Below are 27,132 nucleotides of genomic sequence, written 5' to 3'. Positions count from 1 at the left end.
GTTCCGGGTCGAGGTCCGGGTGCCAACGAGTCGTCTCAGGTGTGGACGGAAACGGGGGCCATGGCAGCTCCGGGACCAGCGCTTTGCCTCTTCGACGTGGACGGGACCCTGACCGCCCCGCGGCAGGTAGGCGGCGCGCAGAGGGCTGGCGGCAGCCGGCACGGAGCACTTTCTGCTCCTAGACGGGACGAACGACCGTCCAGCTTGGGTGCCTGGGTGCAGCTGAGGACCGCCTCCCGCCTCCAGGGGCTGCCCTTGGTCTGGGTGCCCCAGCGGCGGGAGACGGGCCTGAAGCAGCTCGTCAAGATCCCGGGGTGCTCGGAGAGGGAGGGCGGGGTCGGGAAACTTGGGTTAGAACAAGCAGCCCGTTCTCTGGCCGCGAGCCCTGAACCCCAGCCGAGGCCCCCTCAGCAGCTGTGTGACCTTCCCCGTCCCGTCGCGCGTGGCTGGACCTTGGAGCGAGATGCTGAAAGCGCAGGGTTCGGGCCGGCGCTGCGGCTGTTACTAGTTAAACATCCGTGTGCCTGCGGCGCCGGCATCCCATATGGGCGCCGGGTTGAGTCCCACCTGCTCCACTTCGGATCCGGCTCCCTGCTGATGGCCTGGGAAAGCTGCAGTGGACGGGCCCGGTCCTTGGGCCCCTGCACCCATGTGGGAGACCCGGAAGAAGCTCCTGGCTTCGGATCAGCGCAGCCGCGGCCCTTGCGGCCATTTAGGGAGTGAGCCCGTGGGTGGAAGACCCCCTCTCTCTATCTCGACCTCTCTCTGTCTGCAACTCTGCCCTCAAATAGATAAATCTTAAAGAAAGAAAGTGTAGATTTCCTAGTCCAGAGGACCTAGCGGAGCCTCAGCTTGGGCCAGTTAGCCCCAGCCGGAAGCGGGGACAGTGCTTGTTACGTGTCATCCGAATAGGACCAAATGCAAGGTGTCTGCTCGCAGTAGGCCTCCGTAAGCACGGGCCGTCTCCACCCGCCCTGTGCAGCCCCTGCCGGGGTCGGGGTCGGGGTCGGGGGGACGTCCTAGGTCGTCACAGGCAGCCTGGTGAGTCTCTGCACCCTTGGAAGCGTGCCCCCCGCGCTCAGATCTGCCTGCTGCGGGCGCGCGTACGTTTCAGCTACGATCAGCTTCGTGGCGAGGCTCTCCCTTGTACAGACTGGTCGCAGGAACACCAGCCATGGGAGGCAGCAGTCAGCACACACCTGTGGGTTGTTAAAAGCCCTTACTGGCGGCCGGCGCCGCGGCTCACTAGGCTAATCCTCCGCCTGGCGGCGCCGGCACACCAGGTTCTAGTCCCGGTCGGGGCGCCGCATTCTGTCCCGGTTGCCCCTCTTCCAGGCCAGCTCTCTGCTGTGGCCAGGGAGTGCAGTGGAGGATGGCCCAAGTGCTTGGGCCCTGCACCCCATGGGAGACCAGGAGAAGCACCTGGCTCCTGCCTTCGGATCAGCGCAGCACCGTAGCGGCCATTTTGGGGGTTGAACCAAGAGAAGGAAAACCTTTCTGTGTCTCTCACTGCCTAACTCTGCCTGTCAAAAAAAAAAAAAAAAAAAAAAAAAAACCATGCTGGCCTAGAACTGCAGCCAGCAATTCATTTTTTAAGAAAAGCCGTATAGTAAATGTTGTAGTCTTTGCAGACCATATGGTCTGCAATAACTACTCAGCTTATTGCAAAAGCAGCTGTAGACCGTGCAAAAACATGGGGTGGCTGTGTTCCAGTACAGGCCTGCTTTATTAGAAAAGCCAACATCTGGGGCAGGTACGTAGCATATGGTTAAAGCAGCACTTGGAACTCCAGCCTCCCACCGTGGAGTGCCTGGGTTTGAGTCCTGGCCCCACTCCTGATTGCACCTCGGGAGGCAGCAGATCATGACCCTAGTAGTTGGGTCCCTGCCACCCACATGGGAGATACAGGTTGAGTTCCCAGCTCCTAACTTCAGCCTGGCCCAGCCCTGGCTGTGCAGACCTTTGAAGTTCACTCTCTCTGTGTCTACTTCTTCTCCCTCTCCCTGTATCTCTCAAATAAACAATTTTTTTTTTTTTTAAGAAAACAACTGCTCGGTTTGTCCCATGGACCATAGTGGCCTGGGGTTTACATTTCCATGTCTTTTTACGTGATATTAGGCCCTCTTCACTTTCTTCCCTTTTTCATCTTAAGTAAAACAATTATTACTACCATTTTAAACAAAGAAACAGAGACCCCATAAAGGTCTGACTGCCTCAGCTTCACGCAGTACTGGGGTCTCAGGGCATTGTCGTTTGTCAGTTCTCGCGAGGTCTTGCAGTGGAAGGTGTCCAGTTGTCCTGTGCCATTCAGGAAGGTGTTTCTCAATCTCAGAAACAATGGGGCTGTGCGCACACAAAGTATAAAATAGCAAAGAAACCTGGCAACTGAGAATGTATTCCTTTGAAATACATATTCTTTGCAACGAATGTAAATTTTTTTTTTTTTTTTTGACAGGCAGAGTGGACAGTGAGAGAGAGAGAGACAGAGAGAAAGGTCTTCCTTTACCATTGGTTCACCCTCCAATGGCCGCTGCGGCCGGCGCACCGCGCTGATCGGAAGGCAGGAGCCAGGTGCTTCTCCTGGTCTCCCATGGGGTGCAGGGCCCAAGCACTTGGGCCATCCTCCACTGCACTCCTGGGCCACAGCAGAGAGCTGGCCTGGAAGAGGGGCCACCGGGACAGAATCCGGTGCCTGACCGGGACTAGAACCCGGTGTGCCAGGGCCGCAGGTGGAGGATTAGCCTAGTGAGCCGCGGCACCGGCGTAAATAATTTTAACAATCAAAAAATAGAATCCATAATTTAAAAGAAAATTGTTTCTTAAGTAAAAAATAAATAAAAATGCTAGCAACAGATTTATTGATTATCCAGCCTTTCACTTCCTGATACATGTGCATTCTCATACCTTGAAGAGCACGTTGCTTTTTAGATTTACCTAGTTGAAAGGCAGTAGGGAGACAGGAGGTTATTGATAGATCTTCCATCTGCTGGTTCACTCTTCAAATGACTGCACTGGCTGGGCCTGGGGCAGACTGAAGCTGGGAGCCTGGAACTCCAAGCTGGGCTCCCATTGGACCACAGGGGACCAAGCGCCTGAGACATCTTGTGCCTTCCCAGACACATGGCCGCGTGCTGGATCGGCAGAGAGCAGCTGGGGGCTGAATGGTGCTCTGATGTGGGACGCCGCCATAGAGGTGGTGGCTTAACCTCCTGTGCCACAACGCTGGGCCCACACATTGCAATCCTGAGGCAAAAGAACGGGCTCTGTCTTCCTGCAGCTGCTGGCACAGGACATGACCTAAACAGTAGACTGATTAGCACGCACTCCAGAGATTCGCACGTGTCAGTGTTGTAGAAGCTTGTTGGTGCTCAGTCCTTTCCTTAACACGCTGTTTCATCTAAAGCTACTTGGAACTTCGAACCAAAGCCCGTAAGAAGAAAGGTGGCGCAAACCTAGGAGAATCGTTTTCCAACTTCCTATCATCAAAACTTTTTTTTTTTTTTTTTTTTTTTTTGACAGGCAGAGTGGACAGTGAGAGAGACAGAGAGAAAGGTCTTCCTTTGCCGTTGGTTCACCCTCCAATGGCCGCCACGGCCGGCATGCTGTGGCCGGCGCACCGCGCTGATCCGATGGCAGGAGCCAGGTGCTTCTCCTGGTCTCCCATGGGGTGCAGGGCCCAAGCACTTGGGCCATCCTCCACTGCACTCCCGGGCCACAGCAGAGAGCTGGCCTGGAAGAGGAGCAACCGGGACTAGAACCCGATGTGCCAGGGCCGCAGGTGGAGAATTAGCCTAGTGAGCTGCGGTGCCGGCCATTAAAAACTTTCAAAAGTGTCGCTGAAACAGCCTAGAAGAGCTGCCTTAGACATAGACGCCATCTCTCACTGCTCCTGTGTCTCTCCGCCTCGAGGGGAATTGCTCTTTAGAAAAGGGACAGTCCTGCGCAGCAGTCGCAGTACACGACTCCTGTGACAGCATATGAGAGTGCCAGTTCAGATTCCGCCTGCTCCCGTTTCAGGCCAGCTTCCTGCTAACACATCCCGCAAGGCAGCAGAAGATGGTTCAGGTACTTGGGCCCCTGCCACCCACATGGGAGTCCTGGATAGAGTCTGGACTCCTGGTGTCACCTGGACCAGACCTGAGTGTTGCAAGCATTTGGGGAGTGAATCCGATGAGGAACCAAGAGATGGACGATCTCTCCTGCAGGACAGCTTCCTAGGCTGCACTCATCACTGACCCTTACCGCCACCTATTTTAGGCCTTGGCTGCATCTCTAGAGAACAAAACCTCAGCATCATTATTACACTTAAGAAAAGTCTACCAATTCTCTAATGCTTCATACTGTAGCCCAAGGCTTGATCAACTTTTTTCTGTAAAAGGCCAGATAGAAAAACAGTTGAGGCTTCACCGGCCATGTGGTCTTCGCCACAACATCTTGACTGTTGTAGCAGATCAGACGAGACACTGTGTATGAGGGGGCTTCCGAAAGTTCATGGAAAGTGGAATTGACACATCCATTTATTTGAGGTTCAAACTTTTAAAATCTGTGCATATGAGGGTCTTCAACATGTTCGTGGAAAATGCATATTTTATAAAAAACTGCATAGGTTTCAAAAAGATCTTTTTAAAAAAATTATTTGAAAATCAGAGTTAGAGGCACAGAGAGATAATACATCTTCTGGTTCACTCCCCCAGATGGCTGCAACAGCTGGGGCTGGGTCAGGCTGAAGCCAGGAGCCAGGAGTTTCCCACAGGTCTCCCACATGGGTGCAGGGGCCCAACACTTGGGCCATCTTCTAGTACTTTCCTCCACCATTAGCAGGGAGTGAGATCAGAAGTGGAGCAGCTGGGACTTGAACTGGCACCCATGTGGGATGCCGGAGTTGCAGATGACAACTTTACCCACTATGCCACAGTGTCAGCCTGCTAAAAAAGATTTATATCAAAATTATCTTTTAATTCCATTGTTCAAGCTTTTTTGAAGTTTGGAAGTACCCTTGGGCTTGAACAAAGGAGACCATGTCCCCGTGATACTTTATAGAAATGGACACTCTGATTATGGCCATCAGCCCTAGGGGCAGGCCCTGGTGTTATAAATGCCCCACTGGTACATGGCAGAATTTCCTTAGTTGTCCCCAAAATATATATTTTTTAATATTTATTTATTTGAAAGGCAGAGTTAGAGAGGAATCTTCTGTCTGCTGGTTCACTCCCCAAATGGCCAGGGCTGGGCCACGCAGAAGTCAGGAGCCCAGAACTCCATCCAGGTCTCCCATATGGGTACAGAGGCCCAAGCACTTGGGCCATCTTCTGCTGCTTTCACAGGCCATTAGCAGGGAGCTAGATGGGAAGTAGACAGGCTAGCACTCAAACCAGTACCCGTATGGGAAGCTGGCATGCAGGCAATGGCTTATCCTACTATGCCACAATGCTGGCCCTCAAAACTACTTTCTATAATTGTTTACCAGAAGTAAATTTTTAATTTTCTACCTTAATTTCAAGTTTTGAATCTTTTTCTGTTTCTATTTTTTTGTTTTGAAATTTTTTTAAATTTTATTTATTATTTGAAAGAGTTAACACAGAGAGAGGAGAGGCAGAGAGAGAGAGGTCTTCCATCCGTTGGTTCACTCCCCAATTGGTCGCAACTGCTGGAGCTGCGCCGATCGGAAGCCAGGAGCTTCTAGGTCTCCCACGTGGGTGCAGGGGCCCAAGGACTTGGACCACCTTCCACTGCTTTCCCAAGCCACTAGCAGGGAGCTGGATTGGAAGTGGAGCAGCTGGGACTTGAACTAGTGCCAATATAGGATGCTGGCACTACAGATGGAGGGTTAACCTACGCCACAGCACTGGCCCCAGTAATCAATTAAGACTTTAACAATTCACAGGAGGCCAGCATTGTGGTACATTGGGTTAAGTTGCCACTTGATACACCAGCGCCCCTTACAGATTCAAGTCCCAGCTAGTCTGCTAATCCATCTCCTTGCTGATGTGGGAGACCTGGATGGAGCGCCTGGCTGAGCTCTGGCTGCTGTTGCCATTTGGGAAGTGAACAGCAGATGGAAGATTCTCTCTGTCTCTGTGTAGCTCTTTCAAATAAATAAGTCTTTTTAAAATAAAATTTCACTGTGATCTGTCTTAATATAGTGATAGCTTTTCTTCTCAGTTTATAATTTCCTTTAAATTATTATATAGTTTGTAATCTAACTAGCATACAATAATAACATTAAGACCACTGTTTATAGATAGGATCTTTTAAAAAATCCAGTGACCTTTTCTGCTTTTTGATTTTTGTTTTTGTGTAATTATAAAAAAAAAAAAAACACTTCCGAACTTCTTCATTATTAACATAATAGTTTGTTCTAAAATTAACCTAAACCCATAATTGGAATAGACTGTAGCATTTCAAAGGAATGAGCCAGTCTGCCTGGGCACGGAAAGCTCACCACAAGAGTGTTGACAGAGTCAGTCACTGTGCTGGGTTTAGGAATCCCGAGTCTCAAGAAGGCATGGAGATGGATGACCAACCAAGGCAGGGAAAGCTCCCTCTCGGAAGGGCAGCGTGGTGGGTCTGAAGTAAGCTCTCAGCCACCTGGGCAGTGGGCAGGGCCCGGAAAGCTCCTTGTCCGGAGGGGCTTGTGTGGGCAAGTCTTACCCGAGACAGGGCAGTCCGGACCTGCAGAAAACCCCTCTGGAAATTGTTGACTGCAGCCCCTCGGGCGGTTTAGAATGTCGCAGGTCGGGTGCTTGGAAAGTTAATGGTGGTGCAGCCGAATAGCAGGCAATAAAAGTCCCACCAAGCTTAGGGCTATCTATTTGTGCCTAATTTCACGTGGTTTGGCATTAACTATTTGCCCTCACTGGCCTAACGGATCCTGGCACATTGCACAGGACATAGAATATTTTCATATATATTTCATGACTTTTTTTTTTTAAGATTTATTTATTTATTTGAAAGTCAGAGTTACACAGAGAGAGGAGAGGCGGGGGAAGGGGAGAGGGACGGAGGGAGGGGCCGGTTGGTCTTCCATCCACTGGTTCACTCCCCTGTTGGCCACAACAGCCGGAGCTGTGCCAATCCAAAGCCAAGAGCCAGAAGCTTCTTCTGAGTCTCCCATGTGGGTGCAGGGGCCGAAGGTCTTGGGCCATCTTCTGCTTTCCCAGGCCACAGCAGAGAGCTAAATCAGAAGTGGAGCAGCCGGATCTCAAACCGGCGCCCATATGGGATGCCAGTGCTTCAAGCCAGGGCGTTAACCCGCTGCACCACAGCGCCAGCCCCTTATATATATTTCAGAAATAAGACCTATTTGCATGTACATATAGGCAGATATATAAATTCATAGAAAAGTAGCTGGAACAATATGTAATATATAACAGCTATTAGTAATATATTGCCTATGTGTTTAAATTTTGGTAAAAATAAGGAAAACTTGAGTTTATTCTGGTAAAAACATAATGCCCCAAGTTACAACCAAAATTTTTTAACTTAGCTACATATCTAGTAACTGAATCTTGATGTGTGAAAATAAGGTTTGCATTACTCTTGTAATCCTATATTTTGTGGCTCATAACTGTTGTATTTTCCTTCTTTGAATGCAGAAAATTACCAAAGAAATGGATGACTTTCTACAAAAGTTGAGACAGAAGATCAAAATCGGAGTGGTAGGCGGGTCAGACTTCGAGAAAGTGCAGGAGCAGCTGGGAACTGATGGTAAACGATGCATTTACAATTATATTTCAGTCCAAGATTGCCATCTTAGGAGGCTATTGGCTCCTATAGCCAAGGGTCACAGGCAGCTCTCTGCCCAAAATCCCTGTATACCAGACTTTCTGCATCCTTGTCTGGGGAAATAATTTCTTCGCATTTCTTTTTCCTTGGCTTTTAATCATATAAATGAATTTCTGGAGTTGCTGACTGAGTACTGGGGGCCGAGATACATGGATAGACTCACCTAGCAAGGTGTCCATGTCTGTGCACACGGTGATCCTTCTGTGTGCCGGTTTCCTGACTGTCCCTTCCCTCAGGCACGGCTGCAAGGTGCCTTGACTTCAGCTGCCTCTCTTGTTCCCCTAACGCAGTGTTTCCCAGAGCCCCTAACCACGGGAGTCACCAGGCTGCCCCTGACACTGACGAGAATCCCCAGAAAACTGCAGGAGAGTCTTGCAGGCCCCTTCAGCACCTGGGATGCTCAGTGTAAGCCCTACCAATGTAGCACTGTGTGATCACTGCAAACTCTGGTTCTGTGTGTCTGGAAGATCTGGACCTGCGTCAGGCATCTCTGAAGCCCGAGGCCTAAGCCCCCGGCCTCGGGGGTGCCTGGCTGCAAGAGTCAATGGGTGGACAGATGGCTGCAGTCATCAGTCTTTCAACTCCCATTGTCCCTAGCTGCCTCACATCGTGGCACCAGCTCCTCTAGGGCAAAGTCCTCAACCCTGGGGCTGTTGACATTTTGGGCCAGATAATTCTGTTTCTGGTGGCCACCCTGTGCATTGTAGGACATTTAGCAACATCCCTGTTCTGTACCCACTAGATGCCAGCAGAGTACACACACACACACACACACACACACAGTCGTGAACCCAAAAATGTCTCCAGACATTTACAGATGTTCTCTAGGGGTAAAGTCACCCGAGCTGGGAACTGTTCCGGATGTAGTATATTACAGTAATACTGGGTCATGATTACTGGAAAAGTAACCGCTGCAGTCCCTCTACAACTCTGTCCCACTGGAGCTTAATTTTCCTTTTAGACGACCTGTTTAGAAATGCTGAAGGCAGCACAATGGAGCACAGTAAGCCCCAGAAACCCGATCACCTGGACACAGTTGCCCTTTCTCTCCTGCTGGTATATGTAACCACATCCTCAGTGAGCTTTTGTGTCAGCATAGGGGAGTGCGTGTAGTAACAATGAAGAGTGTGGTGACAATAAAATCACACATTCCCCAGCTGAAGGCCCACATGTGTCAGAATCACCTGGGAAACTTACTAACACTTAGGTGTGGGGGCCCCACCACCACACAGTAACGCGGGGCAGGGGCAGGAAATAAACCACCCCAACCATCACCAAGTCTCCAGCCCAGTCATCTTCAAATCTGTAACCAAAGGGCCTTTATCATTTTTAAAAGGAGCTTTTTCCTTTTTCCCACTCTCCCAGTCTATTAAAACAAAATAGTCTTCTATAGTCCTTATTGGAGTAGTTTTTTGGATGCTAAACATTAATCAAGAAATAAACATAGGTGTTGATTCATTGCATTCTAAAAAATATTTTTTTTTTTTAGTGATTGAAAAATATGATTACGTGTTTCCAGAAAATGGCTTGGTAGCATACAAAGACGGGAAACTCTTGTCTAAACAGGTGGGTTCCTGAGTGTCTGAACTGTTCTCTGAAAGGTCTTTGATACCAAATTGGTAACCAAATTTTCATAATTTATATATATATATATATTTTTGGACAGGCAGAGTTAGACAGTGAGAGAGAAAGGTCTTCCTTCCATTGGTTCACCCCCCTAAATGGCCGCTACGGCCAGCGTGCTGCACCTATCTGAAGCCAGGAGCCAGGTGCTTCCTCCTGGTCTCCTATGCGGGTGCAGGGCCCAGGCACTTGGGCCATCCTCCACTGCCTTCCCGGGCCACAGCAGAGAGCTGGCCTGGAAGAGGAGCAACCGGGACAGAATCCGGCGCCCCAACTGGGACTAGAACCTGGGGTGCCGGCGCCGCAGGCAGAGGATCAGCCTAGTAAGCCGCCGTGCCGGCCCCATAATTGTTTCTTAAAGATACTTAATTCTAATATTTCTGTTACAGCAGCAACGAGGGTAGGCTGCCTCGCCGAGTGGATTTCTAAAAGGAACCGTGTGGCTTTTGTTAGCAGTGAGGGCAAGTGTACTTTCTGTCAGCATCTGTAGATATTTTAATTGAACAGAAGCAGCAGCAATAAACTCTTTGGGTCTTTCAGGAAGTGTTTGAAAGCTAATGAATACAAAAATCTCGAGTAATGAAGCATAAAAAGCTTTTGACTAGAGCTTTTCTGGTGTGCTGAATGTTTTCAACCGGAGAAAAATGGAAAAGCATTGAAAAGGCAGTGGGGCGCGGCACGGACGCCGCTGCGTCAGCGTGGTGACATCCTGCAGTGGTGGCTGCGGCCTGAGCCTGCTGTGGCCCTCTCCTGCTAACCCAAGTAACTCCAGTGTTTTCTTTCCCTAGAGTATTCAAGGCCACCTCGGGGAGGCGCTGATCCAGGATTTAATCAACTACTGCCTGAGCTACATCGCGAAAATTAAACTCCCAAAGAAGAGGTGGGTTTCCTTTTAGCAAAGAGGCTCCGCTCGTGCTCCTTTAAGTCTGAAGCCCAGCACTTAGTAACGATTAAGTGGAAAAGTCGCTTCTCAGCCTTTTGGTAAGATCAAGTGTAGGAATAGCTGGAAATGGTCTGAGAGCCGACAGTATATGAACTGGTGTGTCCACATGGTGGAAACGTGTACAGCCAGTGCAGCCCTGTCTCCAAGCTGTCGGGGAGAGGACGTGACTGAAGCAGCATGTAAATGCAGCGTGTGTCCCTTACTGCGGTGCTGAGTGCTGGCTTCCCGTTCCGGTGTCTGCTCGTGCGCTCCCTGCTAGGCAGCAGGTGGTAGCTCGGGTAGCTTGGTCCCTGCCGCCTGTGTGGGACCACTGTGGGCCCTCATTCCCGTGGGGCAGCCGTTGGCTGCACTGCCGCCTCTGCCCTTACCCCATCCCACACGCCTGCATTTGTTCCAGTCTTTCACAGTCCAGTTCTCCCCTTTCCTTTTTTTTTTTTTTCTTTTTAAGATTTATTTATTTATTTGAAAGTCAGAGTTACACAGAGAAGGAGAGGCAGAGAGAGAGAGAGGTCTTTCATCTGCTGGTTCACTCCCCAATTGGCCACAACTGCTGGAGCTGTGCCGACCCAGTGCTAGGAACCAAGAGCTTCTTCCAGGTCTCCCATGAGGATGCAGGGGCCCAAAAACTTGGGCCATTTTCTACTGCTCTCCCAGGCCATAGAAGAGAGCAGCCAGGACTCGAACCAACGCCCGTATGGAATGCCAGCACTGCAGGCAGTGGCTTTACTGCCTACGCCACAGTGCCGGCCCCTCTCCCATTTTCCCATTTTCTGACCTCTGTAGACATTTGGTTTGGGAACCTTCCTCCTGCTCTGGATGGCTACCATCATCAAATTCTATTTTGAAAATAATAGCGTACATTAAAAAAAAAAACAAACTAGGATACAGACCTGTATGCCAGCAGTGACTGTTTCTTGGTGGGGAGATCACAGCTGATTTCTTTGAAATATTTCTCTCTTCCCACTTTGCAACATTTATCCTGTACCACTTTCCAAATGGCAGTTGAATTTCAGGGCTGCCTCAGCCCAGCAGAACCCTAACAGCGGGGCCTCTGCTTGGCTCTCCAGCCAGAGCGCAGGAGCCTCCTTGTCCTCAGGAGGGAGTGTGCATGACGTGCCCTGGGCAGTGAGCATGTGGGGGTCTTTACCCTGTTCTGTCTATCTCTGCTAGACATTCTCCACAGTGAAGTTAAAATGTACATACATCCCGGCTCAGCTCTGCCTTGTCTTGGGGTTAAGCATTAAGTGAGAATAAAAAACGTTCAAAAGGGCAAGGCTCAGTCCTGTCCTCAGGGAGCTTACCACCCAGTGAGGGAGACACAGTGCGGAGCTGCCGTTCAGAATAGTACAGATGCCTGGTGAGTGCAGGAAGCGGCACGGAGACTGCGGTGAGCAGCATTTGTCCGCAGGTGGTGTCGGTGCTGCCCGTGTGTGCCGTGGGGGTTGGGCCGGTGCAGTCAGACTTCACGTCTTCAGGGAGGAAGGGCATGCCTGACAAGCTGCCTCATCCTTGTTTTTATTTATTTATTTTTCTTTATTTTTAAAGATTTATTTATTTATTTATTTGAAAGATAGGTAGAGACAGAGATCTTCCGTCCGCTGGTTCACTCCCCTAATGACCACAATGACCAGGGCTAGGCCAGGCCGAAGCCAGGGTCCAGGAGCTTTTTTCGGGTTTCCCGCATATGGGTACAGAGGTCCGAAGACTTGGACCATCTTCCACTGCTTTCCCAGGTGCATTAGCAGAGATCTGGATTGGAAATGGAGCAGCCGAGAGTCGAACTGGCGCCCATATCAGATGCTAGTGCTGCAAGTCGGACCTTTAACACACTGCGCCACAACACTGACCCCTCTGAGTTTTTAAGAAGCTATTTTGAGGGGCCGGCACTCTGGCGTAGGGGGTAAAACCACTGCCTCCAGTGCTGGCATCACAAATGAGCACTGATCCAGCTCTCTGCTATGGCCTGGGAAAATAGTAAAAGGCCCAAGGCCTTGGACCCCTGCACACACTTGAGAGACCCGGGAGAAGCTCTTGGCTACTGGCTTTGGGTCGGCACAGCTCTGGCTGTTGCAGCCAGTTGGGGGGTGAACCAGCAGATGAAAGACCTCTCTCTCTCTCTCTCCCTCTCCCTCTCTCTCTCCCTCTCCTGCTCTATCTGTGTAACTCTGACTTTCAAATAAACAAATAAATCTTAAAAAAAAAAAAAAAGGCTGTTTTGAGAGACTGAGACATGGTGGGAAAAACAATGTTTCATCATCTCCATTTGAAATATCTAACACAGGGTCAAGCTGTTCTCTTTTTCTGTGACCAAACCAAACAGGAGCAGTCTGCCACTGGATAAGTGGCGTTTCTTTGGCTGTTACTGAGGCTTTAGGACGACCCTTTCCTCTGTGGCTTTGCTTGGTAAAATGCTATGTCCCAGAGCTCACTGGCAAAGTAAATGTCTAGGACGTGTGTGTTCCAACTCCTCAGGGAAACACTGAGTCTTCACTAACCCTAAAATTCTCTGCCTAACAGCAGTACTGTCCAACAGAAATGTAATGTGAAACAGGTAAAACTAATTTAATAACATATTTTATGTAACCCAGGGGTGCGGAACATTTGTCCTGCAAGCTGTATAAGGCCTTTTTTTTTTTTTTTTTTTTTTGGTCCCTGCCAAGATAACCACAGGTGGGACTCGAAATTCAGTGAATCTGTAGCAGGCTGGTTTTGTAGGGCCTGCAAATGATGAGTATCCAAGTGGCCCCTTGGCAGAAAAGAAGGTTCCCTACCTCTGCATGTATTGAAAATGATCTTTTAAACTGTCTCTAAGATATTATTTTATTTTATTTTTTTAAGAAGTATTTTATTTATTTGAGAGGTAGAGTTACAGACAGTGAGAGGGAGAGACAGAAAGGTCTTCCGTTCACTGGCTCACTCCCCAAATGGCCACAACGGCAAGAGCTGTGTCGATCCGGAGCCAGGAGCCGGGAGCTTCCTCCGGGTCTCCCACATGGCTGCAGGGGCCCAAGCACCTGGGCCATCCTCTACTGCTATCCCAGGCCACAGCAGAGAGCTGGATGGGAAGAGGATCAGCTGGGACTAGAACCGGCGCCCATATGGGATGCCAGCACCACAGGCGGAGGATTAACCTGTGCTACAGCACCAGCCCCAAGATATTATTTATTTATTTAAAAGAGTTAGAGGGAGATCTGCAGTCCACTGGTTCACTCCCCCAGTAACTGCAACAGCCGGGGCTGGGCCAGGCTGATGCCAGGAGCCCACAGTTCCACATGGGTCTCCCACATGGTGGCAGGGGCCCAAGTATTTGGGCCATCCTCTGCTGCTTTCCCAGACACATTAGCAAGGAGCTGGACCGGAAGTGGGGCAGCCAGGGCTGAAGCTCAAACCTGTGCTCATTTGGGATGCTGGTATAGTAGACAGTGGCTTATCTGGCTGTGCCATAATGCCAGCCCCGCTATAAAATGTTATTAATACTGGTCACATTGCTGCTTTTTACTTTCAAATCTAATCTCAGTTTAGATTGGCCACATTTCAAGGTTCAGTAGTCCCATGTGGTGTGTTGCACAACTCAGCTCTGAGAAACACTGATCATGCCGGCCTGTGCTTTTCAAAACTGCCCAGTTTTCAGACTGTCCATCTGGAAAGCTTCCCAAATCAATAGTGTATTTCAGGGAACCTTTCTCCCCTTTCCTCTCCAGGGGCACCTTCATTGAATTCCGAAATGGGATGCTGAACGTGTCCCCTATTGGAAGGAGCTGCAGCCAGGAGGAACGCATTGAATTCTATGAACTTGACAAAGTGAGTCTTTCTGAAACATCCTGGTGAATGGCTTGGTTTATAAAAATAAGATGTATAGCCTTGTGGCCAGTATTTAAAGTGTGCTTGCTAAACTTCAGTACAATAGACAATTGGTGTCTTTTTGTTTTTCTCAGAAAGAAAACATAAGACAAAAATTTGTAGCAGATCTGCGGAAAGAGTTTGCAGGAAAAGGCCTCACGTTTTCCATAGGTATCGTATATACAAATGTCCAAACGTTGGTACCCATTGGCCAGGAGCTTGTGGGCTGGTGAGCTGTTGAAACCAGACTGTGCCCTGTGTCAAGATGGGCACGAAGGTGAACCGAGCGTCCACCCTGTGGAGGAAAACCAGCCGCTGATTTTCTGCATAATCAGCCACAGCAGGACTTGCCCGGTCAGGAGATGGCTTCCGACTGTTGGGTTTGGTTCTGGCTCCTTCCCCAGCACGACGGTTCCTGCCTGCACTTCTCTCGGTATGAAGAGGAACGTGTTATGATGAAAGAAGAGTAAGAACGCGTCCTCACACCGCGGCGCGGAAGAGACACACTCACTTCACAAGGCAGAGATGAGTTAGGCTGAGTCTGTTTTGGAATTGTAGAATGTTTGAACAGCAAGGAAGCTTGGGAGGCAGTTGCTTTTGAACCAAGAAGTCAAGGGCCAGAAAGGAGAAGAAACTCGTTCAAGTTCACAAAGCTTCTGCCTGCCTTGCCAAACCACGTGTCGGCGTTGCTGGTGTCTGGAGTCTCGGGCTTGTCTGTTGGTAGACTGCCTGTGAAACACTGTAAGCACACTGCTTTCCCCTCTCACTGCCGATGAGACCTGGCTTACGGCCCTCTCGTGTTCCTAGCTGTAACACGTGGCTTGTAGGAAGACTGGATTTGCAAAGGAATTGTGTATAATAGATGACTGGGTGGATTTTAAGCATCCCTGAACTGTAAGATGGACCTCTTTCTGACAAGATTTGCAAAGGCTTTTGTTTTCCATGAAAGCTGCCTGTAGATCAGCTTCAATGTGATTTTCCTGTTTCCTGCAAGATGGACAGGATGCAGCCTGCGTCCAGCATTTCCCACTAGGGAGTGTGAAAGTGGGACGCGGAGCAGCTGAATGTAGCTGTTGTGGGGCTCCCGTAAGCATGCTCCCTGTGAACACATTGGCTTGACGGAGCACCTAAATGCTAAGACATTTCTTATTCAGGGTTGGCGTTCTGTGTCTCATTTTCAGACCCAGGTGAAATAATGTTGGAAAAAGGCGTAAAGCTAAAATTAATTTCTAGAACCTTTCCCTAAAGTAGTATAAGTAATGAACTTGGCTATGAAATATCGACCTTGGCATTCCAGTTGCTGACAAAGAGTACATTGTGACTGTGACATGTTCTCAGTGACTGCCATTAGCCTGTTTTTCACCTTTAGCTTTTATGTGTCTCCTCCCAACCCGACAGGGGGCCAGATCAGCTTTGATGTCTTTCCTGATGGATGGGATAAGAGGTATTGCCTGAGACATGTGGAAAATGACGGTTTTAAGACCATCTATTTCTTTGGAGACAAAACCATGCCAGTAAGTATGAAAAGTGTCTGCTGTTTCATTGTTGGATTTGGGCTCCAAGGCGGGGGACATTGACAAATGGGCTGTCTTTCCCCTCACCCACACTGTACCCCTGGCCCAGTTCCAGCTGAATGATGGCCTTGGTCCTAGGGAGGGTGTGATCGGGTCCCCCCGTCTCCAAGCTCAGATACCCCCTTCCACGTTAGTGGCAAGGATCTTACTTTCTGAAAGTACCTTCCAGTCTAGTTATCCTAGAATTGTATCTATGAAATGTGTCCTCTTCCTATTAATAAAGATTTTAAAAAGTGCCTTCCAGAACACCGGTACTGTGGTTGGACCCTCTCTGGCTTTCGAACTCTTGCTGGTTTTACTTTATTTTCCCGCTGCATTTTCCCCCTGGAGGCATTTGTGGTAAGCTGAGCCCTAGGAATCTTAAATGGTGGCAGGACCAGGAGTCTCAGGACCCTGGGTCAGTCCTGAGCCACAGACACACTCACACTCTGGCACTCTGTCTGTCTCCTCTCTCTCCCCCTCCGTCTCTGCTAGGAGCAGTCCCTGGTCGGGGAGGAGGACAAGGTCAGAAATCCCCAGTCTCAGTCTCGTGTTAAAGGGCAGGGCAGAAGGGGAAATACAGAAGAAATTTCCCCAGGGCCACCCTGAGGCTCCTCCTGGACAGCTGGACCCCAGCAGTCTGGGCTAGCATCGGTGCCATCGAGGGTGGGGTGGGGCTCTGCACCAGTTCACAGCCCCACAGGCCCCCCTTGGGCTCCACGTCCCCAGGGCGTCTTCTTCAGACCCCTCTGTCCTCTGTGCGATGCTTCTCCCTCACGTGCTGCCCAGGGCATTGGTTTTGTGGCCGCCTGGAGTCCTGTTTCAGGCTTTATGGGCAGCCTGCAGCAGGGGTCCATCACAAACACTGCATGTGCAGTTTCGCGTCCCCCTGTCCCCTTTGCTGCTCTGCTGAGATCTGCCCACGATGGACCTGCCTTCAGCCAGGTGCCCCACCAGTCTTCTGGCCTGAGGGGGCTCCAGGAGAGGATAAGCCCATGTCTTGCTTTAGGTGATAAAACAAATGATGTATACATTTAATGTATGCAGTTTGGTGAGTTTGGATATCTTTATACCTCTTTGTTTTTGAGGGGAGTTTTGGATTTTTTAAATTTTGCTTTGTTGTAAGAACAAGAACTTGACATGAGTTGTAGCTTCTTAGAATTGTACATGGACCACGTAAATCTCATTGACCATGGGCACTGTGTTGTCCAGCACACTGGAGCCTGCTCATCTTCTGTAACTGACACTGCATACCCACTGTGGTTCCCTTTCCCCATCTCCCCTGCCCCGGTAACCACCGTCTGCTCTCTGCTTCTGTGAGCTTGGCAGTTTTAGCTGTCTCATACGAGTGGAGTCAGGCAGTGTCTCTCTCCGTAACTGGCTCACCTCACAGAGTGTCCTGCAGGTTCCACCGTGTGGTTGCAAGCAGGGTTTCCTTCTTTTTCCCTTTTTTAAAGTCAGGCTCCGTAATAATCGACTGTGTGAATACACATTTTCTTTATCCACTTATCTGTCAGTACACCTGTGGGTTACTTCCATATGCAGGGCGTTGTGTGTAATGTGGCAGTGAATAGGAGCATGCGCGTTTCTCAGTGAGATCCTGATTTCCTTCCACTGACTCTGTACTCATGAATCCAAGACTTACGCATAAGACCTGCAAGTATTAAACTTCTGGAAGAAGACCTAGGCAACCAGCTTCTTGACACTGATCTTAGCCGTGGTTTCTCGGGTATGAACCAGAAGCACAGACTCAGGCCAAGTGGAGAAGGGGGACTACGTCAGACTCAGAAGCTAGGCACAGCACAGGCAGCAGCCCACAAGTGAAAAGGCAGTCCACGTGACGGGAGAAGGTGTTGTACGCCTTGTGTCTAAAGCAAATACTGTGACTGAAAGATGAGCCCTGGGCTTCAGTAAACAGTGAAGACATACAAGTGGCCAACAAGTATATGAAAAAAGGCTTAATTAACATCGCTGATGAGGAAAATTAAAATTACATTGAGATATCCCTCATACCTGCTAGGGTGAGTGCTATCAAAAAAAAAAAAAAAAAAGATAGTGCTGGCAGGGGTGTGGAGACCAGGGAGCCCTTCCACACTGTGGGGCTCTTACATGGGGAACCTGCATAACCACCGTATGACCCAGCAGTCCCACTTAAGGGTGGTTCCCAAATAATCGAAATCAGAACCTCCAGGAGAAATCAGTGCGTCCTCTCACCGTTGTCTCCCAGTGAGTGGGAGAATTCACTGAAGGAAGTGTAGTGTTCACCCTTTTTTTGTTTTTTTTTTTTAAGATTTTATTTAATTTACTTGAAAGGCAGAATTAGAGAGAAGGAGAGAGAGAGAGATCATCCATCTGCTGTTTCATTCCCTAAATGGCTGTAATAGCCGGGGCTGGGCTATACCAAAGCTAGGAGCCAGAAGCGGCTTCTGGGTCTCCCACGTGAGTGCAGGGGCCCAAGGAGTTGAGCCATCCTCTGCTGCTCTCTTGGGCGCAGTAGCAGGGATCTGGATCTGAAGTGGAGCAGCTGGGACGTGAACAAGCGCCCACGTGAGATCATCATCGAAAGCAGCAGCTTAGCCAGCTGCACCATGGTGCCGGCCACACTGTCCGACTTTAAGGAGAAAAAAAGGAATGAAGTTACACCCAGGATCTCAGGGGTGCCTAGAAGCTGCTTCAGTCCTTCCAGCTCAGAGCCATGTATGACAGACGGAGAAGCGAGCATCAGGACACACAACAGATTGTCCTGTACTGTTGACGGTCTTGCTGTGTGGAGTCTAGAAGCCTCAGCTGGAACTTTGCAGAATGGAATGCAGCTCTTGCATAATCAGAAAATGACTTTGCATTTGGAAATTAGAGGGTTTTCTGTTCTGTTTAACAATGTTTAAACATTTGGCCTAGTAGTTAAGATACAACTGGGACACCACATCCCACACTGGGTGCCTGGTTCAAGTTTTAGCTCGGCTTCTGATTTCAGCTCCCTGCTAATGCACACCCTGGGAAGGAGCAGATAATGAATGGCTCAAGTACTCGGGTCCTGCCACCCACGTGGGAGACCTGCATTGAATTCCTGGCTCCCAGCTGTTGTTGACATCTGGGGAGCAGACAAGTAGCAGTTGGAAGATCTTTGTCAGTCTCTCTCTCTCTCTCTGCCTTTCAAATAAATTCTAAAAAAAAAAAAAAAAAATGGTCTGAAGAAAGGGAAGTCACTGTGATGGCAGTGCATCAGCTGCCCGCCCCATCCCTGCCTTTTCCTTCGCTGTAGGTGATCCCGGCCGTGGGATCTCTGCATGGCATTTTATATTTAGTTTTTGTCCTAACACTTTATTTTCCCCATATTAGTGAATATCTTTGCAAATAGATTTTCAATGGCTGTGTAATATTCTCTCATTTAGGCACAGTTGCCCATTCCCCTGGCAAAGGCACCTTGGGCTGGTAAGGGGTTTGTGCTACTATGCCGAATGCTGTGGTGAGCACTCTAGGGTGGTTCTTTGTTCTCGTCTCTGATCCTTTGACCCTTGGTGTCCTGGAAAGGGGATTAACTGTCCAGCCATCTAAGCGTTTAACCAACATTATCAGTTCTCAAAACTTCACACACAGAGCAGCCCAAATACTGGTTGTCAACTATTATTATTGGATGGCAGATGTTTAGAAACCAGTTTTCTTTGTTTTGTATTGAAGCTGCTGTTTTTGCCAGCTCTAGAAAAACAGCACCTGAGCCAACAGCTGTCAGTAAAAGCCCTTCCTCTGGCCGGTCCGAGGCTGAGAAGCTGCCCATCAGCCTCTGATCCCCAGCAGCACAGCCTCCCACTGGCAGGATCTGGGGTGACATAAAAGCTGCCCTCTGTTGTGAGCAACCTGGAGCAGGGTGAAGGAAGAAGGTGTTGGCCCTTGCTTTTCGAAATACTTGGCAGTCCCAGAAACTCCGTCAGCCCCACTTCCCAACAGGCACAACGACCTAGGTTCCTTAGAACTTGGCTCTGTTCCTGTTGGAAGCCCAGGCCTGCCCCAGAGTGCCCTAGTGCACTGCGGGGAGGGGGGTGGGGGGGCACTGAAGGACACACCCAGGCCTGCATGGCTGCACAGGGGCTGTGCCAGCCGAGTCACCTGCACGCTCAGATCCCAGGCAGGAGAGCGGCTTTGTGATGCATTCGTCAGCCGCATCTGGGCCTAAGGCAGAATGAACATGAAAACATGCCAGCAGCGCATGAGCATGAGCAGCTCACGTATGTTGACTCACCACTTCCACTTCTGGTAATTTAGCCAGTGCTTGAGCATGTGTGAAATGACGCGTATGGCAGGGGCAGGGTCGGGAGCACCCTGCCACTCCGCAGGAGGAGACTGGCCGTGTCCGTGCTGGCTCGTCCACGAGGGAGATAGCTCAGCGCTACGGAAACAGCTGTGGACCCACCTCTGGGACTTGCGCCAAGTGCAGAACAGTACAAGCAAGGTGCTCTGTTTCTAAGTAGGAGGCATAATCTCCCTGTTAGCTTTGCTAATGCATAAAAGGAGTCTGCAAAGAAATAACAAAAACCTTGCCGCGGTCACCTGTAGGGTGGGGACCAGGATGGAGACGTCACTAAGACAGGGGTCTTTTTTTTTTTGAACCGTGAGAATGTGCTATTGAAAAATAAGTGTTGAGAGTTTTTAGTATTGATTTCATTTACTTGGACGTCAGAGACAGATCTTTCATCTGCTGATTCATTCCCCCAAATGCCTGCAACTGTCTGAGCTGGGCCAGGAGGAACCCAGGATCCTGGAGCAGTCTGGGTCTCCCATGTGGGTGACGGGGACCCATGCATTTTAGTCAACACCTGCTGCCTCCCGGGGCGCACATCTGCAGGAAGCTGGGGTTGGGAGTGGAGCTGGGCTTGAACCCAGGCATTCTGACGGGGTGCAAGGGTGCCAAGGTGCAGCTCAACTCCTGTGCCAAATGTTTATCCCCAAGTTTTATCTGCAAGGCCAAGAGAGAAATGTTTAAAATGTCAAACAGAAAAGGGAGGAAACAACTTCTCAGGCATGTCCTCCGTGTCAGACCCTGAGCAGGCCATTTAGCCTGTACGTTTCCTGCAGTCCTAGCAGGTAGGCAGCCCACAGGGCAGGCAGGGTCCTCCCTCCCACAGAGGAAGTGCTCCAGGAAGGTGGGGCCTCAGCCAGCCAGCCAGGGGAGTGCCACCAAAGCCCCGCCCCTTGTCGCCCTCCCACATCCCCCAGCCTAGAGCCTTCCTCTCCTGGTTGATTGTGCAACGTTTTACACTGCAGAGGTGCTGAAGAGGACGGTCTTCCTTTAAGGCCAGGTTGAAACAGGTGTGATGGGCAGGTGTCAGGAGGCAGTGGGAGACCCAGGTGACCCCGCTCGGCCCCTGGGAGCACAGTTCCTCCTCTAAAGGAGCCGTGTGAGTGAAGTGAGGTCCGAGGAGGAGAGTTGGTAACCCAGGGTTCAGGCTGCAGGAAGGCAGAGCCTCTGCTCACTGTATGAGGAAGTTATTAGAAGGCCCATCTGTTGATGAGATTGTCCCAGAGCGCGGCTGCCCTGGCCAGGGAGCACCTTCTCACGTGCTGGAAGTAGTGAGCTGTGTCCTGGCCCGGAGCTCCTGGTGAGGCTTCGGGCACGATTCTGGACTCACCATTCCTGGTAACACGGCATCCTCAGGACTCCCGAGGGCCAGCAAGCCACGGAACGGGCCGTCTGCACAGACCTGAGTAATGCTCATTTCTGGGGCTAAACCATTTGAGAATCAGGTCGTCCTGTGTTGCTGATGGCAGGCTTAAGTTCACGTGATGAGGCAAATCCTGTGCTCCCAGAGGGCCCTTGGGCGAATCGCCACTCTCCACAGTCTGCCTTCTGAACTGATTGAGGAGGTTGAACCAGATTGGCAGTTGTTGGCCCACTGGAAGGCGGCGTACTGTGCCTAGAAGCCGTGCACCAGGGGTGTTCCCCAGGTCCCTGCTGGCCCGCCTGCCTCCTGAACACGAGTGGATGGCCCCATCCGCCCTGAGAACCTCAGAACCATTCTCCCATAAACAGGCATCGTCTGCAGCTTTTGTTCAGGGAGGCATCGGCGTCAGCCCCAGGGCGGAGTCCGCATCTCCTGGAGGTGCTCCTGTGCCAAGGCCTGGGCAGGACAGAGAGGCTGCAGTCCGAGCTGCCACCAGATCTGAGGGTCACCCCAGGGCCACCAGCCTGATGGCTGGCCCGTGCTCCATCCCCATACTCGTTTTCCTCTGGATTCTAAGCCATAGTGCTCACCTGATCAAGGTACATTGGTCTTCTAATCGCTCTCAAAACATGGCCCTGGAGCATTTTCAGGCTCCTCTCTGACCCTGCAGCCAGAGAGGGCTGCTGCTCTGGACACTTGGCGGGCAGGCCCTTGGCTCACTGGCCCCTGGAGATGGAGATGCTCCCCAGGCTGAGCTGGAATGGGCGTCCACCTGTGCCACGGTGAGGGGCTGCCCACAGCTGCCTGCTCCTGTCCCGCCAAGTCCTGCGGCCTGGGTGCTCCTTCAGGCAGGACACGCCAGCCGCTGTGGGTGCTCTCGACTGCCCTCCCACAGCAGGGATAATCACTGCCACATGGCACCTCGACGGCAGCACGTGCAGACTTGGCCTGGGGATGCCTGTCAGCCCCGTCCTTCGGCCTCCCAGAGATTCCATATTTGGAAGCTGATTGCACTGAGCTGGGGCCTCTCCTTCGGATTGGCCAGGTCCCCTCCGAGCCTTCCAACTGGAATCTGCATATGCAGATCCAATGATTGCAGTTTCACTTCCTGCAGCCTTGCTAAACTCATGAGCAGTGTTGGGGTTCTGCTTCTCTTGACCTTGTACCTTCTTGGGCGAGTGAGCTTGGCTGCACCCCCGCACCCACACTCTGAGTCAGAAAGAGGGAAACGGGTCTGTTGGTGGGAGGGAGAGCAAGACCTGAGGTGGGTGGTGGTGGTGATGCTGATGCCCCTGGGAGCCTTGCAGGGCCTCTGAGGGCCAGCAGAGCTGGGAAGCCCACCCAGCCTGGGGAAGGGGACGTTTACGCCTTGCTGGCCCTGCCTCATCAAGTGTCAAGTGAAGCAGGCTCTCCCTGGGACCCCAGCTGCCTCCTTGCCACAATCAGGCAGCTGTCTGCGACATTCTCTCTGGGGAAGGGGAGGCTCGGCAGCTCTCAGGGGACCCAGGTAAACCCATTTTGCTTCAGAGCTTGCTCTCCCCGGGTAATGGCCTACAGCCTCCTAACAGCGCTCTCCGCCTCCCCCTGTACCTCCTCCTCTCCACCCTTTGCGGGGCGAATCCCATCAGGTCTCGGCTCGCAGCCTTCCAATGAAATCCCAAGTCTTCGAGGCCCCCGTGGCCTGACCCTGGCCTGCTTCCTTCCTGAATCATCTGTGGCCTGTCCCCTCCCTCCCTTCGGGTCACCCTGGGTCCCCTTGCCCTTGAATTCTGCCTGACAAAGTGCTTGAGCTGTCTGTCCAGAGCTGGGCTTCCGGGGCTTCCTTCTGGGTCTGTGTGCTCTGTGTCTCTAGGTTCCAGATCCACGAACAGTGCTGGTGCTGTTGCCTGAATGCGTGGGCTTCCTCCTCAGTGAGTGAGTGCCAAGGTGCTGAACGTGACAGAGCCACGCGTGGCACTTCTGGGGGTGCCAGACTGTCAGCGTCTCTGTGGTTTTTACTCCCCGGGCCATTCCTGAGAGGCATGCGACTTCCTCTTTTAGTCCTAAGAATTACTAGAACTGCTTTCACTTGTGTGTGTTTCGGAACAGACAGTGGCCAGGAAAAGTGTGAGGCCAGCGCTGGCCCCAGCAGGCTCCTGGGTCGATGCCTGTGGCCGCAGTCCACGGCCTCTGGCAGGACTCCATGCAGTGCCCCCTCCTCGAGTCTCGGACTCCGTCTCCCGCTGGAGAAGCTGTTGCTTGGGGTGGCTTGTTGCGGCCAGCGTGAGGGCCCTGGCAGTCTCCAGTGTCAGTCCTCTGAACTGGTGTCCGATTCCCCTGCACCAACAGTTTTTCTCCTGATTGGCGTCATGTTCTGTGCTTGGTCAGGAAAATCCATTTTGCCTTATTTTCATCACATCGCAGACTACTTGACTTTTTCTAGGTGTTGAGTTGCGTGTGCCTAGCTTTATGAGAGCAGGGGCTTCCCTGTGGCCCCGAGTACAGCGTAGCGGGAGGCCTACAGGCTGGCCGGGCACCACCCAGTGCGCGCTTGGCTTCTTCAGACACAGGCCCGTGCACAAACCCGCCTCGTCAAGGCCTCCGTGTGTCCTTGGCTGAGGCCTGGTGGTCCGTGCTCTAAGCCCCTGGAGGCACACTGGGCGAAGTAGCGCGTGAGTGCCCCAGAAGGCACAGGGTTGACCCAAGGGATTCGCTGTCCAGAGGCCTTCTTCCCAGCATCCTCGTAGCTTCTCACTGCAGACCTCCAGTGAGGTTCTGAGTTCTATCCACACTGTAGTCACACCCCTAGTCAGGGGCAGACAGTGTCCAGCCCAAGCCACACACATGCACCTACATGTGGCTCAGACCTGAGACTTGGGCCATTGAAGGTCGTCAGAATCCTGGCCATTCAACTCCGTTCCTGCACACAGTGGCCACACTGCGGCCATCACCCGTGCCTGTGTCGCTGTCAGCAGTGACGCAGCCCTGACGGTCACCACAGAAGGCTTCGTGGGCCACGCGCTCCCAGCTGCCTGCCCTGCCCTCGTGGCTTGTGGGGAAGGTTCGGGCACAGCTAAGACAAATTGACGGCTGTGAGAATTCTGTCAGGGGCTCTGCTTGCTTTTCTTTCTTGATAGAAAAATAAGCCTTAGACAGCCTCGCAAGAGCATCGTGACTCCTTTCAGAGGCGTAATTACGTGTTCCAAGCCAAATTGCAGTTCAAGAGGAGGTTATGAATCCCTCCTCACTAATGACTGCTCGTGTGCCTCTCCTAGGAACTCAGAGAAAGGTAACCGAAGAAACAGCCCCAGCCCGGTGGCGTCTCGGCTCCTCCCCCAGCAGCCGGGGAGGCGGAGCCTGCATCTGTGCTTTTTGTCTCTGCAGGGAGGCAACGACCACGAGATCTTCACAGACCCGAGAACCGTGGGCTACACCGTGACGGCGCCCGAGGACACCCGCAGGGTCTGCGAGGAGCTCTTCTAACACGGGGCAGGGCATCCTGGCCAACAGCCCCGCAGTCCCCCTCTCCGTGACCAGGCCCGCCTCCAGCTGTCAGTCGTGCTCGCTCGGCAGGGGACCTGGCGCCACCTCCACGGCCCAGGAACGCCTGTCGAGGATGGACCAGAGAACTAGCCCGCAGCAGGCTGCACCTCACCCCAGCCCGAGACCCGCCTAAAGTGCAGAGTCCCACTACACCATCATTTAGAACCTGCCGTGGTTCTAGAATGATGCAGGAAGACCCTCCCTCCTGAGTCTCAGGAAACCCAATAGGACCCTGTGTAGACCCCAGAAAGGGGGATTTGGTGATGAGGAAGAAAGGGTGACCACAGTCTTAACACTTCCTGCAACGGAGTTCCCTCCCGAGGGAGCGTGGGGGCGGGCGAATGAGCGAAATGACTGGATGCACCTTTTCTGTTCCCAACCACTTCCTGTGTGTGAGACCCAGACCTCAGCGCAGCCTGGCTGAGCGATGGTGGGCCAGCTCTGTTCACTGCACCGCGGCTGTTTTCTGTAGCCATCAAGACGGGAGGTCGTGGGAACTGAGAGCCCGGGAGGGTTGGTGCTGGCCATACTGCCCTTTGCCTGGAGGCAGGCCCTGAGCCAAGTGCAAAGGAACTCGCTTCCAGACATCAGCCTTCGGCCAGACACCCTTTCCCCCGGACCAGCGAGGCCTCCCAGCGCCAGGACTCAGTGCTACTTTCTCAGGGATCCGTGCAGCCCGGATGGTTACAGGAACAGGAGCCGCACTCCTCAGCTGGCCCTCCCAGGCCCTCACCCAGACTGAGGGGTGGGGAAGCCGCAGCCGGGCCTGTGTCCCCCATGCCCTCTCCAAGTTCTCTGTGAAACAAAGGCCCACAGGCCTTGACCAGAGCGCAGTGGGAGAGTGCTTTCTGCGAACGGTTCTAGAAACACGGACGCTCTGGGCGCAGTGGTTCACCACTCCAGCTCCTGGGTCAGGACCAGGCGCCATCAGCACAGGTAAGCTTGGCCTGAGATGGGGGTGGTGACAGCAGGAGGCTGCTGTGGTCCCTGCCCCTTCCCCACCCACAGGTTGGTGTCTCTGGGTGAGTCCCAGGGCGTTGCCATCCAGTGGCCTCAAACCGCGGTGAATTTTCAGGTGATACTGTAATGGCCTTTCAGAATGAAAATCAGCACATTAAAGTACGTTCCTTGTTGATTCTCATCCTGACGACTTTCCTCCTGGGACTCCCACGTGGGTGCGGAAGGAGACCCCAGCCTCTTCCTGCACCCTGGTGTTCCGACACAGTGTGCCTGGTCCCTCCCGCCCACTGGCTCCAGCCCCGCCACTCCCTGCAGGTTCCCTTCACCTGGGGAGATATAGGGCTAGCTGATGTCCTCAGGGCTGCCCTGGGTGGGTGCCCTGAGGCTGCCCGGCTGTGCGCCCAGGCCTCCCTGATTCCCCAGTGGCTATTTCAGCCCCTCCGGCCACTCACGTCCCCTCCCACCCCCTCCCTCTCCACTGCCACGAACTCCTCCTCGGCCTCCCTCACACCTCTGAAGGACTTTGAGCTCCGCCATGCCTTCCCCCTTCCTTCTGGTCTGGGCATCCCAGTCCAGCCCTGCTGGGGACTAGTCCAAGTGCGCCTCCCAGCCAGGCACCGCGGTGGGCTCTCCAGTGATGGGGGGGCTTGGCACAGCAGTCAAGCCACTGCTTGGGACACCCCCGTCCCCCACTGGAGGGTCTGGGTTGAAGTCACGGCTACTCCACTTCCAGTCCAGCTTCCTGCTGACGTGCACTCTGGAGACAGCAGGTGATGGCCTGGACTGTGGGACCTGAACTGAGCTGGCTCCTCACTGCAGCCCGGCCCCGCCCTGGCTGGTGCAGGCATTTGGGGAGGGAGTCACGGGACAACCTGCTATTCTGCCGTTCCAGCGAAAACTTAAGAGATGCAAAAATAATTGTGGCGGAGCCACTGTGCATAGCACTTGTTCCCAGAGTGGCCATTTCCATCGTGTGGCAGTTACTGCCCAGGTTGTGTGAATTAGGGCAGATTCATCTTGGCCTCCGTCTGTGTTGGCTGGGATGGTCCTACCACGTACGTGATCCGCACAAAGTAATTTCAGTGAACAGGTCAGTCCCAGGAGCCTGGAAGGAAGGACAGTCATCCCCTGTACCTTAGGGAGCAGGCAGGATAAAGGCGCCGCCGCAGACTGAATACAGTAAGTGTGGAGCAAGAGGGCGGCACCGAGGTGGCACCCGAGCCAGGCTAGCTGGGGCTGTCCCCACCCC

At 52.1% G+C, this 27,132-nt stretch overlaps 1 protein-coding gene across 3 annotated transcripts; it reads left to right on the top strand.

Annotated features, from left to right (window-relative positions):
- The first annotated feature begins 10 nt into the window (after positions 1-10).
- On the top strand, positions 11-26,064 carry PMM2 (phosphomannomutase 2). Of its 3 annotated transcripts, none has more exons than XR_016225930.1 (8): positions 11-126; positions 7,596-7,707; positions 9,275-9,351; positions 10,197-10,288; positions 14,053-14,152; positions 14,287-14,932; positions 15,590-15,705; positions 24,765-26,064. XR_016225930.1 is itself a non-coding variant. In XM_002711745.6 (8 exons), the coding sequence occupies exons 1-8, from the start codon at positions 61-63 to the stop codon at positions 24,861-24,863; spliced, it is 738 nt and encodes a 245-aa protein (XP_002711791.1). In that variant the 5' UTR covers positions 11-60; the 3' UTR covers positions 24,864-26,064. The 3 variants fall into 3 exon arrangements, 1 of the variants encoding a protein (XP_002711791.1); XM_002711745.6 differs by having other exon boundaries at positions 14,287-14,362; XR_016225931.1 differs by lacking the exon at positions 14,287-14,932.
- Positions 26,065-27,132: the final 1,068 nt, after the last annotated feature.

The sequence above is a fragment of the Oryctolagus cuniculus genome, chromosome 19, assembly GCF_051225735.1.
Source record: "Oryctolagus cuniculus isolate XC-2025 breed Fujian yellow rabbit chromosome 19, ASM5122573v1, whole genome shotgun sequence".
In the NCBI taxonomy this organism is placed as follows: Eukaryota; Metazoa; Chordata; class Mammalia; order Lagomorpha; family Leporidae; genus Oryctolagus; species Oryctolagus cuniculus.
This window is presented reverse-complemented; position numbering and strand designations above follow the sequence as displayed.

What these genes read in the sequence shown, in the direction of transcription:
- PMM2 (XM_002711745.6), top strand. Translation starts at nt 61, where the DNA reads ATGGCAGCTCCGGGACCAGCGCTTTGCCTCTTCGACGTGGACGGGACC. An exon ending in GGAAACTCTTGTCTAAACAG is followed by an intron (nt 9,352 to 10,196) that starts GTGGGTTCCTGA and finishes TTCTTTCCCTAG; the next exon opens with AGTATTCAAGGCCACCTCGG. An exon ending in ATTAAACTCCCAAAGAAGAG is followed by an intron (nt 10,289 to 14,052) that starts GTGGGTTTCCTT and finishes TTTCCTCTCCAG; the next exon opens with GGGCACCTTCATTGAATTCC.